Source organism: Drosophila albomicans, chromosome 2R (assembly GCF_009650485.2).
Source record: "Drosophila albomicans strain 15112-1751.03 chromosome 2R, ASM965048v2, whole genome shotgun sequence".
Taxonomy (NCBI): domain Eukaryota; kingdom Metazoa; phylum Arthropoda; class Insecta; order Diptera; family Drosophilidae; genus Drosophila; species Drosophila albomicans.
The window spans coordinates 6,174,320-6,189,906 of record NC_047631.2 but is presented as its reverse complement, the minus strand read 5'-3'; the positions used below and the strand labels follow the sequence as shown (position 1 = coordinate 6,189,906).

The 15,587-nt window shown below is 35.1% G+C and overlaps 4 protein-coding genes across 6 annotated transcripts; 3 read left to right on the top strand and 1 right to left on the bottom strand.

Moving 5' to 3' along the window:
- The first annotated feature begins 2,333 nt into the window (after window positions 1-2,333).
- Window positions 2,334-3,850, top strand: LOC117574766 (arrestin domain-containing protein 3-like). Of its 3 annotated transcripts, none has more exons than XR_007955228.1 (4): window positions 2,334-2,611; window positions 2,712-3,031; window positions 3,093-3,656; window positions 3,719-3,850. XR_007955228.1 is itself a non-coding variant. In XM_034258710.2 (4 exons), the coding sequence occupies exons 1-4, from the start codon at window positions 2,503-2,505 to the stop codon at window positions 3,742-3,744; spliced, it is 1,029 nt and encodes a 342-aa protein (XP_034114601.2). In that variant the 5' UTR covers window positions 2,342-2,502; the 3' UTR covers window positions 3,745-3,848. The 3 variants fall into 3 exon arrangements, 1 of the variants encoding a protein (XP_034114601.2); XR_004572813.2 differs by having other exon boundaries at window positions 2,336-2,611; window positions 2,712-3,027; window positions 3,083-3,656; XM_034258710.2 differs by having other exon boundaries at window positions 2,342-2,611; window positions 3,083-3,656; window positions 3,719-3,848.
- Window positions 3,851-6,119: 2,269 nt separating this feature from the next.
- LOC117575799 (arrestin domain-containing protein 3-like) lies at window positions 6,120-8,963 on the top strand. The gene is made up of 4 exons (XM_034260177.2): window positions 6,120-6,356; window positions 7,684-8,021; window positions 8,086-8,641; window positions 8,721-8,963. The coding sequence occupies exons 1-4, from the start codon at window positions 6,245-6,247 to the stop codon at window positions 8,924-8,926; spliced, it is 1,212 nt and encodes a 403-aa protein (XP_034116068.2). The 5' UTR covers window positions 6,120-6,244; the 3' UTR covers window positions 8,927-8,963.
- A 1,117-nt stretch (window positions 8,964-10,080) lies between these two features.
- Window positions 10,081-12,460, top strand: LOC117575798 (arrestin domain-containing protein 3). The gene is made up of 4 exons (XM_034260176.2): window positions 10,081-10,320; window positions 10,978-11,327; window positions 11,386-11,941; window positions 12,019-12,460. The coding sequence occupies exons 1-4, from the start codon at window positions 10,209-10,211 to the stop codon at window positions 12,222-12,224; spliced, it is 1,224 nt and encodes a 407-aa protein (XP_034116067.2). The 5' UTR covers window positions 10,081-10,208; the 3' UTR covers window positions 12,225-12,460.
- A 79-nt stretch (window positions 12,461-12,539) lies between these two features.
- On the bottom strand, window positions 12,540-14,866 carry LOC117574493 (arrestin domain-containing protein 17). The gene is made up of 3 exons (XM_034258330.2): window positions 14,726-14,866; window positions 13,594-14,589; window positions 12,540-13,525 (listed from the first exon to the last, which is right to left on the bottom strand). Exons 1-3 carry the CDS (start codon window positions 14,835-14,837, stop codon window positions 13,380-13,382), a joined length of 1,254 nt encoding a protein of 417 aa, XP_034114221.2. The 5' UTR covers window positions 14,838-14,866; the 3' UTR covers window positions 12,540-13,379.
- Between the last annotated feature and the right edge of the window lie 721 nt (window positions 14,867-15,587).

The following is a 15,587-nucleotide window of genomic DNA, read 5'->3' as shown; positions in this document are numbered from 1 at the left end:
ATACACAAATACTCGAATATACCTCCATTTCTTTAAAATACAAAATAATAACTTTTGTCTATTTTATATAATGTTCTTTGTAATACTGTATTTATAAAATACATCTAACACAAAAGATTATGCATTTATTAAAGTATGCATTTGAGGATTTCCATAATGCAAAAGTAATACTTGGCTCATTCATTTAAATCAATAGAAAATAATTTGATTGTTTTTGGTGCGAAGATTCAAAAGATTTTTGTGAAAATGAAAAGGAAGTTTTTAATAGTAGAATGTAGAAAATTTAATACAACTCTTTTTATACCCGCTACCCATAAGGTAGAAGGGTATTATAACTTTGTGCCTTCAGGAAATGTATGTAACACAGAAGGAGGGATCTCCAATCCCGTAAAGAGTATATATTATTGATCAGCATCAATAGCGGAGACGATTTAGCCATGTCCGTCTGTCCGTCTGTGTGTCTGTCCGTCTGTCCGTATGAAACACTGGATCTCACAGACTATAAGAGATAGAGCTATAATATTTTTCGACAGCATTTCATATGTTTGCACGCAGATCAAGTTTGTTTCAAATTTTTGTCACGACCCCTTCCGCTCCCGCAAATCAAAAAAAAATCGAATAACACACGTAATTTTAAAGCTAGAGCTGCGAATTTTGCAATACTAACAATACTATAATAACAATAGTAGTTATGATTCCTGAAAATTTTGTTGCGATCCGTTAAAAATTGTGGATGTTATTAAAGAAATAGATTTTATGGGCAAAAACACCTACATACTAGGGGTCTTAGTTGGTATATTTTAAATGTGGTACTATATCGATATAACAAATATACCATTTGGTATATTTTTAGTATTTTCGATTTTTTGGTATATTTTAAAAATACCGCAATATTTTCCTTTTATTCAAAATGGGTAGCGGGTATCTCACAGTCGAGCACACTTGTTTAATACATGTTTAATAATATTACAAATGAAATGTTTGTAATTAGGTTTACGTAAAATTATTCAGCTCATCCATATATGTTATTTATGTTATATTTATATTATGGACAGATATATCATTGGTCACTCTACATGAACTATAAATAACTTCAACTTGTCTGTATTTTATTGTTTTAATGGATTCATTGACAAACAAAAGTTTTTTGGTCGGCAATAGTTGCAATTTCAAATGTTTCGCCACTATATATTTTTAATATAATGATATCATTGAGATACAATAATTTGAGTATAACATTCTTATTTCGATAAAAAAAAGATTTTAACAAAATCAAGTATCTTTATTTAAGTCTTAATATGTTTGTTGCTTTAAGCTATTTTGTACTATCTTTATTTTCATTTTATTCTTACCGCATGTTCTTTTTTTTTAATTACAAATGATAATATCTAATCCTTTTATATATACGAACCGACTAGAGTCTTCAATTTAGACTAAAATATTATTAAATTGAAATTTTAATCTTCAAATAAGATGTTTTTAATCTTAAAATGCAAATTTAGCATAACAATCTTGATTTAAGATTGTTATAACCTACAAATAGTCACAGAAATCTCGGCTGTTGAAGTTGATCAAGAACACATATATGTACTTTATGGGATGGATATACATACCTCCTTCTGCATATTGCATACTTTCCCTTCTGCACGATCTTGAAAACACTTCTGCCCTACGGACAGCAAATATTAAAATATTCATTCCCACATAAAATCCTAATTGGGTTTTTTTGTAAGTTTTTTTTTTGACCCATTCAATAAGCCTTAGTTACAAGTAATAATATGTATTTAAACAAAAAGATAAAAAGATATTATCTTTAATCTTCTCTTTTTGATACCAAAAATAAGTATACAAACATATAATGTACATTTAACAATAACTAAAGGTAAGACCTTATTTCACAGATTCATTTGTTCTAAATAAAATATTTCCAATATATCTTTAAGGCAAAATCGAAAGTTGCTGGTTATTCAAGTGAAAGAGATGATTTGGATTAACTGATAGCGTGCTATAATAACGAAAAATTAAAAAAAAAAAATTTGTTGTTCGTCATTGTTTCTTAATTGTATGTAGTACATACAATGTACATACATACATATACATATATGTATATATTTTAATTCATATCTACATACGTATTTACATATGTTTATATTAATTCATCAGATGATGCTAACATCAAAGATTTTGTAGGTTTCACAAAAAGAAGAATAGTACACGTTTGGCTCAGCACTGTGCTGCGTGGCTCTCTTTATTATTTTGCTCTCATTGTATTTTATGCTTTTCAGTGTGAGCTTTTCGCGTTGTTATGAGTATGCGCTCCCAACTGATGATGTCACATAAATATGTTGCCATGAACATCCATGCGCCCACAGACAATAAAGAAAGCTTTTGACAGTCTTTCTCAATTGTAGTTCCAGGCCTGAAATTTCGGCACTTTCTTTAGCGTGTTGCTCCGATTAAAGGCGGCTTCGATTGACGCTGCTTCGAATAATTGTTTAAAAAATGACAACTTGTTTTGCCACATTTGATCAAAACAAAAGGAATTACAAAGCCGGTGAATCTGTTAGAGGCCAATTTGTTTTAAATACAACCACGGATAAACCCGTTCATGGTAGGTGTTGACTTAAATCATGTCAAAAGCAACATGCTTATGAGGTTTTTTATTTCTATCACTCTCTCTTAATATGGAAATTCTCTTTCGTTTCGAACAGCGGTCTACATACAATTGCGGGGAGAAGGAATAGTGTTTGTAAATGAATACAGAAATGTGCCTATGAAGAGCGGCATAGAAAAAATAGTGGATACACGAGTTAACATTATTGAAGCGACGTCCCTAGCGGCTGGCACCTACACAATCCCATTTAACTTCGTTATACCAGATAATGCTCCAACGTCATGCTTTTTCGACCTTGGAATAGTGAAGTATTCTGTTGTGCTTGTTATCGATCGTCCATGGAAGTTTGATAAAGAATTTGAAGAGCTCATAAACGTAAGAGGATGCTACGATCTTAGCAAGTATCCAGAGCTGTTGGTAAGTTCATCCACTGCATATTTCGCATAAACTAATCTCATAGTCGACTAGGTTCCCATAGAAAATGAAGTCATAAAGAGCTTTTGCTGCTGGCCCTGTGCCTCAGCCCCAATCATATTAAGTTTAAGGATGCCCATCAGTGGATATGTGCCCGGCGAGACAATTAACTGCATCATAAGCATAGATAACCAGGCGGTGGGTAACGATTTGGTTAACGTTCAATTGTCCCTTATTCAAATCGTCAAGTTTGCGAGTATCTTATCTGATGCAAGAACTGTAATACGCACACGGAAAGCGGTAATCTGCTCTAACCTGGTCGCAGATCGGATAAATCGATTGTCTAAGAAATTTATAAATGGCACTCTTGTTGTGCCAGACACAGTTCACTCCTCTCGAGAAAGACACGTTATTCGCATTCAATATTTGGTGTTATTGAGCATGGCGTTCGGGTATTTTCATCCAAATTGTGTCATAGAAGTACCTATAGTAATAGGTACCGAACCACTGATCCCGAATCTTAATGATAACCTAGCATCGGCAACTGAAATCACACAATGGATACCTCAGACACCTGACACTCCAGCTGGAGCAACAGCACCATCGGCTCCATGCTTTGACGATTCTGGTAAGTCGAAACATGCCAAATAATTGTATTGTGCGGTACTGATATATCCTTTTTCAATTTAGAACCAAATACTACAGAAAAAAAATAGTGTCTACTCTAAAAAGCCGCCTAAAATCAAGTGGTAATGAATACTTACTGTATTGATATTCACAATAATTTATTTATGCAACTTTTGTTTCTAATTATACACATACATATATATAAATTACACATTATTTAAGAAAAAAGAAAGCATCTTATCGACCAAATCACTCTAAACAATTCTAAATAAAATATTGCACATATTGATTGACACCACAAAATCTTAATTGTTTCAGTAGTCAATTTGTAAGCAACTTGGGGCATAATAATAAATAAATAATGACCTTACACTTCAGTGATATCAGTACGAATCGGCGCTGAAAGGTGTTGAATTTATTAGTGATCGCGTGCCTATTGTCATAATTGGGTGTATTGGGTATTGAAGTCGATTTGAATCTGGGTCGGATTCATGACGTCAATCTAACATCAAGGCTGGGAGTTCCATTCCACGCTTTTCTTGGCATACGCTAAGCAGAGTCACCTATTGGGGAGTTGCGTTTCAAGAATCCGAAGCCTGGGAGACCACGGTGCTCGCTTGCCTGTGAAAGTATTTCTGCATCCAGGTGACTTCTATGTGTTTTCTGGACAGAGCAAATTTAATGGATCATGATTGTGAGCTGGTCTTACTGCATTATCGCCTGGGTACTCTGGGTTTCCTCGCCACAGACAGTGCAGATGCACCTGGAAATGCAGGACTCAAGGATCAAGTGCTGCATTCAACAGCATATTCATCACTTTGGAGGTGACCCAAAATCAGTTACATTGCTGGGATACAGTGCGGCAAGTGTATTTGTATGAGGGCATTATTTTATGGTCAGTATTCCTACAAAAACTACGGCTTGCAATTGGCGTTTATTGGATTGGTGGATTCCTTCCATAGAGAACCTATACTTGATTATGTTGCTTCTTATACTGCCATCTTCGTCTTTGTATGGAGTCCTGCGCTCAACTGGATTACACCAAGAATGTTTTGTAGTTGAGGATCCATACCAGACAGCATTAGGTGGGAAATTCTATACCAGAGTTTGAATTTTGTGTTTATCTGTTGTAAAGATTAAAGGTAGCTTGCAGGACTTTCATTTATGCGAATTTTTTACAGATGTAGTATGAACTCCATTGGAAGGATCTCGCACCTATATTATTCCTATATGGACGAGACACTCTTCATTTAACTAAGGCAAGTGCTGTTCTCCGTAATGAATATCTTGGCAAGACCCCAATTCAAAATCTTAGTTCCTTGCAATATCTCGAAAATCTCTACAGCTATGCACTAAGGTATATAATCGCTTCATGCGCCTAATGACCATTCATACAACCATCTATACTTATTGTTTCCGATTCAACGGACTTTACAGTATTCTATTCTAAGTATTCTGTTATAATAAACATTTGGTAAGTTTAATTTACCGGAAAGTAAATAAATATTAAATAAATTAAGTAATATTCCAGGAGACGGGCTTCATGATGAGCTCTAGTATAAGTTCCAAGTACCAATCGTCACTGTTATCTTTAATATAACTGATCCTGAGAAACAACTATTGGGCTGGACTCGCCACTACTAGGTCAAAGTGGAAATTCAATTTCTCATTGCTTAATTTAATTGTCGTATTATCTTTATTATTATTATTATTAGCTACCCGAATAATTCAACTGATAAATATTTGTGCAATGTAAACTGGCATTTTTAGAATACCCATAAAACAAAATATTTCGAAATTTATGAAGAAATGCAAATCATAACTGGAAATAACTCAGCATCGGTATAAGATTCCCTTTTGAGACATATGTATGCATGTAGTCTTTGAAAACCTTTGTAAATACATTTCAATGCACAGACCATGTTAATTGTATATTTTCATTGTTTTTTATTAATTACTTTATTCAATTAAAAAACGCATAATTATATTGCAATTTTTATAGCACACATCTTCAAAGAAGTTAACTAAAAACGTAATAAATTGTTTACAATTATTATAAAAGGTGGTTCAACCGAACGTGAAAACAGTTGGTATTATTTTTACACCCATCAGGAAATTTCGCGCCAAAATCTACAGGTGTGCCTGCAGAGATACTATATTTATTAACAACACGACGACGATTTACGAAAGAGACCTGATTCGGTAATATTAAGTAGTCTGTTATTGTGTATATTGACATTGTTTGCATGCGATGAACTCTCTGTCTACGTTCATCTCTTTATCTTTCCCTCTTATTCTATATTTTTTCATTTCGTTTAAGAGTATGAGCCACGAGCTTTTTTTACGGTCTGCCGCTCTCAACTGATGATGTCACATTCGTCTGTATTCGCCGCCAAAGCTTTGGCCTCTGCGCTTTCAAATACTTTGAATCTTCCACATTTTATTCATCTTAGTTGTTTGGCGTTGTAGGTTTGCGTGCGCCGCCTAATTAAATTCGGAAATTAAGTTACCGGGACTATGTTTTAAAATAAAATATAACTAAAAGTTAACTTAAAACTTAACGCAGTGTGAAATTTAATAACTTTTACAATGCCGTCAGAATGCGTTTTTGAATTCGATCGACCCGTTCCGATTTACTACAGCGGCGAAACAATCAATGGGCGCATATCGTTAACAACCACAAGCGCCAAGTCTGTAAATGGTAATTTGTAACTATGTATTTGCTTATAACATATGTTTCGTTACAAAGTTTAAAGAATATGGTATTCGTTATACGGCAGTGATCTTCTATTGAAAGTTGTTAATAGTTCCACGTATGCGATGTTAGTAAAAATTCTTTCGACGAAAACAATTTAAAACCAGTATGAACAGCATATTTTCGCACAATTATGTACATGTATGTTATATATTCACAAAATTTGTATATGCTAATGTACATATATGTATATGTATTTACAAATCCTATGCGCTCTAGCAAGTCGCCCTTGTAATTCGAACGATTGTATTATTTAAATTATTTCGAGGAATCAAAGTGAATTTTCAAAAAATATAAAAAATAATTTTGTTACTTACATATCGCGAAATAACAGTTCATACGTTGAGCACACCATTTTATCATCCATCAATTTATGGAAACGCAGACACCGGCTACGTGGCAAGATTATATATGACAATTATTAAATGTGTTTGGTGCAGAAAATATTTATCAATAAATAAAATCAAAACATAAGTATAAATGAGTCATCGCATTCTTACCCATTTACATTGGAAAAAAATGAATACTTTCCTGAATTTAAAAATAGTTTTTGCCATCGACAAATTCAACCAAAATTTACAAAATAAAAAAAAAATTTAATTTTGAGATAAGTACAGAGTGCAGCCTCTTCTTATCTTTATGGAAAATGTGGCCACCATTAAAAGAATAAAAAACAAAAAGAAATGAACTACAAACAGTGGCCACATTTTTCATGTAGATAAGAAGAGATTGCCTGACTTCAATATATATTTTTCTATAATCTGAATAGAAATAAATAAATTTGAAAATTTATTAAATCATAAGTGAACTGCAATTTAAGCTTCAAATTAAATTGTAACCAAAGATTCTCACAAAAAGAAAATCATTAGTTATAAATGGATATATATCAATGTCTATAACTACTAAAGAATTTTGTTGAGATAATTGGTAGATATGTTGACCCCAAACATGTGCAAAAAAAATTGTGAGCTCTCAGTTGCCATGCGACAAGCATGAGGCATTAAGTCTTTAAATAGATATAAAGGCCCAAAAATTCGCAAGTTTACTATGTGAAAAGTCAAACCATTACAAACTTTTCCCTTTATATTTACTCTTTTGATTTGTTTAATCAGCACTTTTTTTCTCAAAACATAGTTGTATATAAAATCATATTGATTCCTCTGCACACGAGATAGCCGGTAAAATGAACACAAAGCGAAGGACGCGAGAGCCAAAGCTTAAGTGGATTGCATTAAGTAATATTCATGTTTACTCTTAATTTCAATCTGAACAGTGGTGTACATTCTCTTTGAGGGTCAAGGAAAGGTTCATTGGGAGAAGCGTCGGAGTAGTGGCAAAAACTCATATACGGAACATTTTCGAAGCTTCGAGTCATACTTCAACAGTAGGACCAATGTTTTCGGAGAAGGAGAATTGCCACCAGGAACCCACACTTATACATTCTGCATTCCGCTCCCACTGGAATGCCCGACATCTTGTGTGGAAAGGTATGGCAAGATTTCCTATGAGGTATCACTCGTTGTTGATCGTCCCTGGCGATTCGATAATGTTTTCAAACGACCGATAACGGTTCTTCAGACTTATAATCTCAACATGTACGCTGATCTGCTGGTAAGTTTAATAAATTATATTCATTGAAAAAAAATCCAGAACAATCTTATGTTTTTCTCCATAGTTACCGTTGAAAAATGAGGACGTTAAGTATTTGTGCTGCTGGCCTTGTTCGGCGGGTCCTATTATATCTACTTTAACAATACCTTTTGGCGGCTATGCTCCTGGTCAGAAGATTAACTATACACTGTGCATTGACAATCAGTCAAATGGCAATGATCTAGAGGGTATCAAAATAACCCTTTTGCAGAAATATATATTCAGAGCCACTTCACCCCGCCAGAAATTTAAGGAGCATATAAATGCTCTGGCCACTGAGAGTCAAGATCAACGAGTGCTCCGTCTATCGAAACGCGAAATAAATGCTAGCTTACTTATTCCACCAGTGCCACCCTCTACACGATCCAATCGAATAATCAACATATATTATTCAATTTTAATGTCCATCAGGACAGGTGCATGCCACAAAGCTTCTGAAATCGAAATACCTATCACAATCGGTACAATACCATTGGCACAAAGTGCTGTGAATCCCGCTACTGCGGCTCAATGGATACCTCAAACTCCAGATACTCCTGCTGGAGCAGCCGCAGATTTGCCTCCAAGCTACGACAACTGCAGTGAGTGGAAACCTAATGTATAGATTCTTAACTTCTTATACAATAATAATAAATTTCTCTTTGAATTATGTAAATAAAGGGCCGCCATCATTCGAGACATCTACGCATATTGGAGAAAAGTTCATCGATACGGAAGTTAATGAGCATCATCGTACTGATGATTTCATACCACACTATCCCATGTATACAAATTTTTCTGCTCCTTCGGCTCCTCCTCCAGAAACATCAGATGCGCCCTTATTACAACAACCTCATAATCCCAGTGCAAATTCTCAATTTAATTAAGATTATTCTATGTAATTATTCTACAATGCTTTCTGTGGCCTTATACATAATTGTTTTTAAATAAGTAAAAGTGCTTAATAGCTTTACATTGCATTGTTTGCTGAAATACTTATTTTTTATATACGATATTGAATTGTAGCATTAAACCAAAATATATATAGATATATATTCCGCATATATAACAATTTTGATATATATAAAAATATATATATATTATTTAAAAGTATATTTGATAATAATCTACAAAAACTACTTTTATTAAAATAAATTACGATGGATAATTTGAAGTCCAGCTGACAATTATACTATTAATGGCCAAAAAAAGAAAATGTTTTTAAAACTAAATAACATGCGTTCAAGAGTTAAAAATTTATTTACTTGCAATCTATTTGCTAACAAAAATGTTGAATATTACAATAAAAAAAACAAAATGAACTGGCATTGCTTAATATTTGTTGAAAATCCCGATTCATCGCAATATCTCGCTCACGTGACGATCACATTTATCATCTTTAACCAAACCAGTCCCGAAAACACGTTTATAAAACATCTTAAATGCGTGGGGAATAGGCTCGATTAGACTGGATTAAAGGGGTTATTTAAGTACCTCATTGATGAAGTTCTTATTTTATTTTTAGCAATCCTAATAACTCAAAATATTATAGCCATGATCAAAAAACCAATAAAACGAAGATATGAGAATCAAAACTGGCAATACTAATTAGCAGCTGCAACTTTCATTTCTTGAACCTCCACGAGGTCCGTTATAAAATGTTAGTATTATTTCCGCAGCCGCATGAAAATTTACCGCCAAAAGCGACAAGTGAGAATGCTTAAGATACTATAAATAGTAAATACACGTTGACTTACTAAACAGCTGATACGGCAATATTATGTGTGTTATTGTTTACATTGACATTGTTTACATGCGCTCTATCCACATGTCTCTCATTCTCTTCTTATTTCTCCCTCTCCAATTCCGCAAGTATTTTGTTCTCTTGTGTTCAAGAGTATTGGTAGCAAGCTTTTTTACACTCTGCCGCTCTCAACTGATGATGTCACATACTCGTATGTATACACCGCTAAAGCTTTGGCTTCTGCTCTTTCAAACACTTAGAGTCTTCCACATTTTATTCATATCTAAGTTAGTTAGCGTTGCAGTTTCTATTTGCGTGCGTCGCTTAAATAAAATTTGTGAGCTAGTGATACGTAACATATTTAGAATTATCAAACAAATATATAATAATAATTAGTTTTGTGTGCCATTCAAAAACATTTTGCAATGCCGTCAGAATGCGTATTTGAGTTCGATCGTCCCAATCCGATCTATTACAGTGGTGAAACAATTAATGGACGTATAAGTCTAAGAACAACAAGCAGCAAATCTGTCAATGGTAATTATTAACTGTTTGCCAAAATTCACAAAATAGTTGAAAGAGCTTTCTTTCCCTTATCTGGGAGCGACCTTCCATTCAGAATAGTTCTTATCATATGTGTTTTTTTATACAGATGTATTATAATTACTTGTATGTATGTATATGCATATTCGAAAAAATAATTTTAAACCAGTTTAGTATAAGTATCACACATATGTATGGTTATTGATTATTAAAAAGATTTATATCGGTATACAGTATATTTGAACTTGTTTTATACTATATAGATAATTATGATGAGTACGTAATCTTTTTGTATACATATATACATACGTATGTATATATTTAATTTTCTATAATTGCCAAAAAGTTGCGATGACTAAATATGTGTATGTGAGTGTAGTACCGACAATTAATTCGGTTGTCAAATCGTCCCCTTAAAAAGCAACATGTGCAAAAAAGAAATTTTAATTCTCAATTGACATGCGATAAATGAGTTGAAGTATTGTTGTCTCCCCATAGAAATCTAACGCACACAAAAAAGCTCGCTTTGTGAAAGTTATTTTGTTTTATTATTTTGGTTCCACTGTACACAACATAGCCGGCAAAAGCAGTACAAAGCGGAAGACGCAAAACGCAAAGCTTAATTCATTTCTCTTAATCTTATCTGAACAGCGGTCTACATTCTCTTTGAGGGCGAGGCAAAGGTTCGCTGGGAGGAGCGCCGTACGAGGACTGTAAATGGAAAATCGCAATCATATACGGAACATTTTCGAGGTCATGAGTCTTACCTTAACACTAGAACCAACGTTTTTGGAGAGGGAGAATTGCCACCAGGAACCCACACTTATACGTTCTGCATTCCGCTCCCACTGGAATGCCCGACATCTTGTGTCGAAAAGTATGGAAAGATTTCATACGAGGTGCAACTCGTTCTTGATCGTTCCTGGCGATTCAATAATGTATTCAAGCAACCGATAACAGTCCTTCAAACTTATAATCTCAACATGTACTCGGATCTACTGGTATGTTTATCAACTTATCCGAAAAAATTCAAAACAAACTAATTTGTATTGTCCGTAGTTACCATTGAAAAATGAGGACATTAAGTATTTTTGCTGCTGGCCTTGTTCATCGGGTCCTGTAATCTCAACTCTCATAATACCGTTTGGCGGCTATGCTCCTGGTCAAAAGATTAACTACACACTGCACATTGATAATCGATCAGTTGGCTACGATCTAGAGGGCATCGAAATATCCCTTAGGCAGAAATATGAATTTAAAGCGTCCACGCCTCATCACAAATATAAGGAGCATACGAATACTTTGGCCACTGAGTTCCAGGCTGAACGAGTGCTCCGTCTCTCTAAACGCGAAATAAATGCCACTTTAGTGATACCACCAGTTCCACCAACTTCACGAACCAGTCGCATAATCAACGTATCTTATTCGATTTTAATGGCTATTAAGACGGGCGACTGCCACACTGATTCTGAAATAGAAATGCCGATCATAATTGGTACAATACCTCTAGCACAAAGTGCTGTGAATCCCACAACTGCGGCTCAATGGATACCTCAAACTCCGGATACTCCTGCTGGAGCAGCCGCCGATATGCCTCCAAGTTACGACAACTGCAGTGAGTAGAAGCCTAATATATATTCTTAATTCCCTATTAAATAATAATGCAATTTCGTTGTAAATACTTAATTCAAGAACCGCCACCATTCGAGGCAGCAACACATATTGGAGAAAAGTTTATCGATACAGATGTTAATGAACATGATCGCACTGATGATTTTATACCTCGCTATCCAATGTACACCAATTTCGCTACTCCCTCGGCTCCACCTCCAGAGGCAGGATATAGACCGGATGCGCCCCTATTACATATGCCAACTGCACCTCCTCAGTACAATTGAATTGATACTACGTATACTTTATACTGGAGAAATATGCTTTATAAATGTTTTTGAACCTCACTATGATAAGAAAAAATGCTTAAAATCTTTGTATTTCGATATTTGCCTGCGATACTTACTTTTTATATGGCACTTTAGGATCAAATGAATTGCATGGTTGTTCCATGTCTATTGATATTAAAAAGTGCATTTTTAGTAATAATCTGCCAAAATAAAGTTTTTTGAAGAGAAACATATGTAGAATATAAGCATATTGAACTTTGAAACTGTTTTGAAGAAATTTACTATTTTTATTATCGTCTTTTTTGTCAGACTTTCAAAGTCACTTAGAACACATGTGAACAAGATAATTAATAAATATAAATATAATAATATAGACTTGACTTTAAAATTGTAAAACACAAACATAGTTATTTTTACTGCATGTTTCTGTCCGACACGCTACTAAATTAAAAATACAGACTTGACTTTTGAAATTGTAATGAACAGATATGGTACTTTTGATACAATCTTCTGACCGACCTTAAATATAATTAAAAACACATATGTACACAATTAAAAATACATTTAATTAATAATCAACGCAACTAAAACATTTTAAATGTAAGCAAGAGAAATATCTATTTAAATGCAACTCGGGCGAAGATACCGCCAAAGTTAGCTAGTTATTAAAAAAATATACGAATTATAAAATTACACCAAATGTGGAAAAACTTCACCTATCGGAGAGTTACCTTGCTAAATTAAAGTGAAAATAAGCTGAAAGACTTTTGCTCTTGAGAGCTACAAAGGCTAGCTTCTATCATAAGCTTTGCTAATGGCAGAATAAATTGCAGTTGAGATACTTTCTAGTATAAATACGATGTAGCTTACATTTATTAAAAATCTAACTTATTTGTATTATTTCTCTTCAAGGTTCTCTGAAACAAAATACTTTTAAAATTTCAAATCAACTATTACTAAATACGCTGCAAAGAGTACACTACTATTTAAATTTTTGTTATTACCAAAAATTAAGTTCACATTCTATTTCTTGCAAACGGTCATAGCGTAGATAACATTTTTATACTACATAATACTTTAAATGTACAAACTTAAAACACATTACTTATGCTAAATCTATAATCTCAAAACTGACTCCACAGTTTTCCCCTTTTACAACACCTTTTCGGTTTCGGCATGCTCCATTTCATAGTATAAATATCGCGGTCTGAAATCTATGTTTTCCCCTGACATGGCGTGCTTGTCCTTCTTGTTTAGATTAGTAGCCACCATGAACTCAGCCTCACGGAAGTTGGAAGCTGTCAAGAGATTGAAATTAGAACTAAGTTATAATGCAAGGAAAACAACTACAAACATGTTCACTTACTTAATGAGATCATCGACTGGCTTAGATTAGGTGCTGTCATCGCGAGAGAGTTGTGTTCAGGTGTCTGATTAGGTGAACTGCACGCGCCTTTGCCAATCGGATCGAAAGGTGTGCGAACCATGGGTTGTTGCACTTGGCAATCCTGCAGAGGTGTGGGATTCGTCACTATCACTGGGATTCGGGCCAAGATGGAACGTTCTGGCGATGTGGTTTGCACTAAGACTTCCACTTCATAGCTAAGCTGAAGGCAAGCACAAACATCTGCACTCAGTGTGGCAGGTGTCTGTGGCACTTGCAACGTCTGCAAATGCTGAAAGTTGAGCAGCTCGTGGCGTGGGACTGCGTTCAACTGATGACTGGTGCTGACCAAATAGCGACGCTCCACTTTAAACTCCGTACGCTTGGGTCTGCTTTGATGTTGACCCATGTAGGTGCTGACCAGGTTCAGCTTATAGGTCAGCGTTTTCAACTTCAGCTGTTGTGGGTTATCCAGTTTTACGTGCACTGAGATGCATGCTCCGGGCTCATAGCCCGATCTGGGAATATCCAATTGCAGCTGCAGCGGTCGCTGCCAGAACTTAAGCTTTGAAGTCTGTTCCATGCTTTGAACCTCGCAGGGACTTGTCAGCTGGCCTGGCGATGTATCGCAACGTTGCAACACCTGCAGGGTGCGCATCACAGCCATCTCAGCTGGCTGATCCGTTGAGCGGTACAACATCAGCTGCAGAGTGTAGCGAATGTGGCCATGAGCTCCCTCATAGCTACTGGGACAATTCATTGGCAACTGCACACTGAAGTCGTATCTGTAGGTGCCCGCATCGATAATCTGCGGAAGAGCGTGCTCCGATCCAACAAAGTAATCGACCTTGGCGAAGTAGTCGGCTCGTTTCTCAAAGGCCAAAGGCGGCTTGGCCACTTGTTGTTTCTTTGAAGCTTTTTGCTTTTGCGGCTTCAGCCAAGAACTGTATGCAAAACCATTTGACTCCAAGGCAATTGCTAAGAGTGGAACGAAAACAAAGTGGTAATTACGAAATGCACTTTCAAATCGCTTCAAAAATGAGTCACGCCTCGCGAGTGGACTTATCAATGGGGCAGTCCAGGGCACTTATGATTATGACTCATTGGCTGTTACCTTTTATTAGAGCACGCTCCGGTAGTGTTAAATAGATGTGGCCATTGACCGTCTCACCAGCATAGTAGACCCCACTAGGCCTCTCCAGTTGGATGTCGTAGAGTTGACTCATTATCGACCTGTTTACCGCTCGACTGTCGCTTGGTGTCTGGCCGTTTGTTGACAATTGGTTGCCCTATTAAACGGCCCGGTTTCATCGGTCTTATCGGCATTTTGCATGTTCGCCCGAGTGTTATTATTGCGTTTATCTAATCGAAGTTGGCTCGGGTCTGTGCCACAAGTGTCAGGGCAAATAGCATGGCCACTTATTGTTCCACATTGTTGTTGTTCGTCATAAACAATTAGCAAATTTAATTAAATAGATTTTTTCTCATATGGAACTGTTACCAGGTGTTGCATACTTACAGGCGAATCATGACAGTCCAATAAATACGTATACGTATCCACAATTGTTGACTACAATCATAATTCAATGTGTAAATCATATTCGTCATCAAATCACACAAAGATAACAAATCCAAAGTTTAGTTTTATATATGTAAATATATAATAATTGGTTTCGTTTTAAAACAGCATTGAATAAAAAAAATTATGCAAACAACCTAATCTAAATTTAATTATCAAATGTTGTTCTGATAACGACTTAACTAATAAAATGTTAAAAATATGTTTAAAATTAAATTGACATTAATAAATGACCGTTATAAATAACTGAAATAACTAATTAACTTAGGTAATAACATTTCTAAAGTAATCATTACGTTTTCCATGTCTCACTGCTTAAGACTTCCAGGAATAAAAGAGATTATTAAATACCACTAAACGAGATATAAAAAATTTAATGTAACTAGGATGTCTCTTC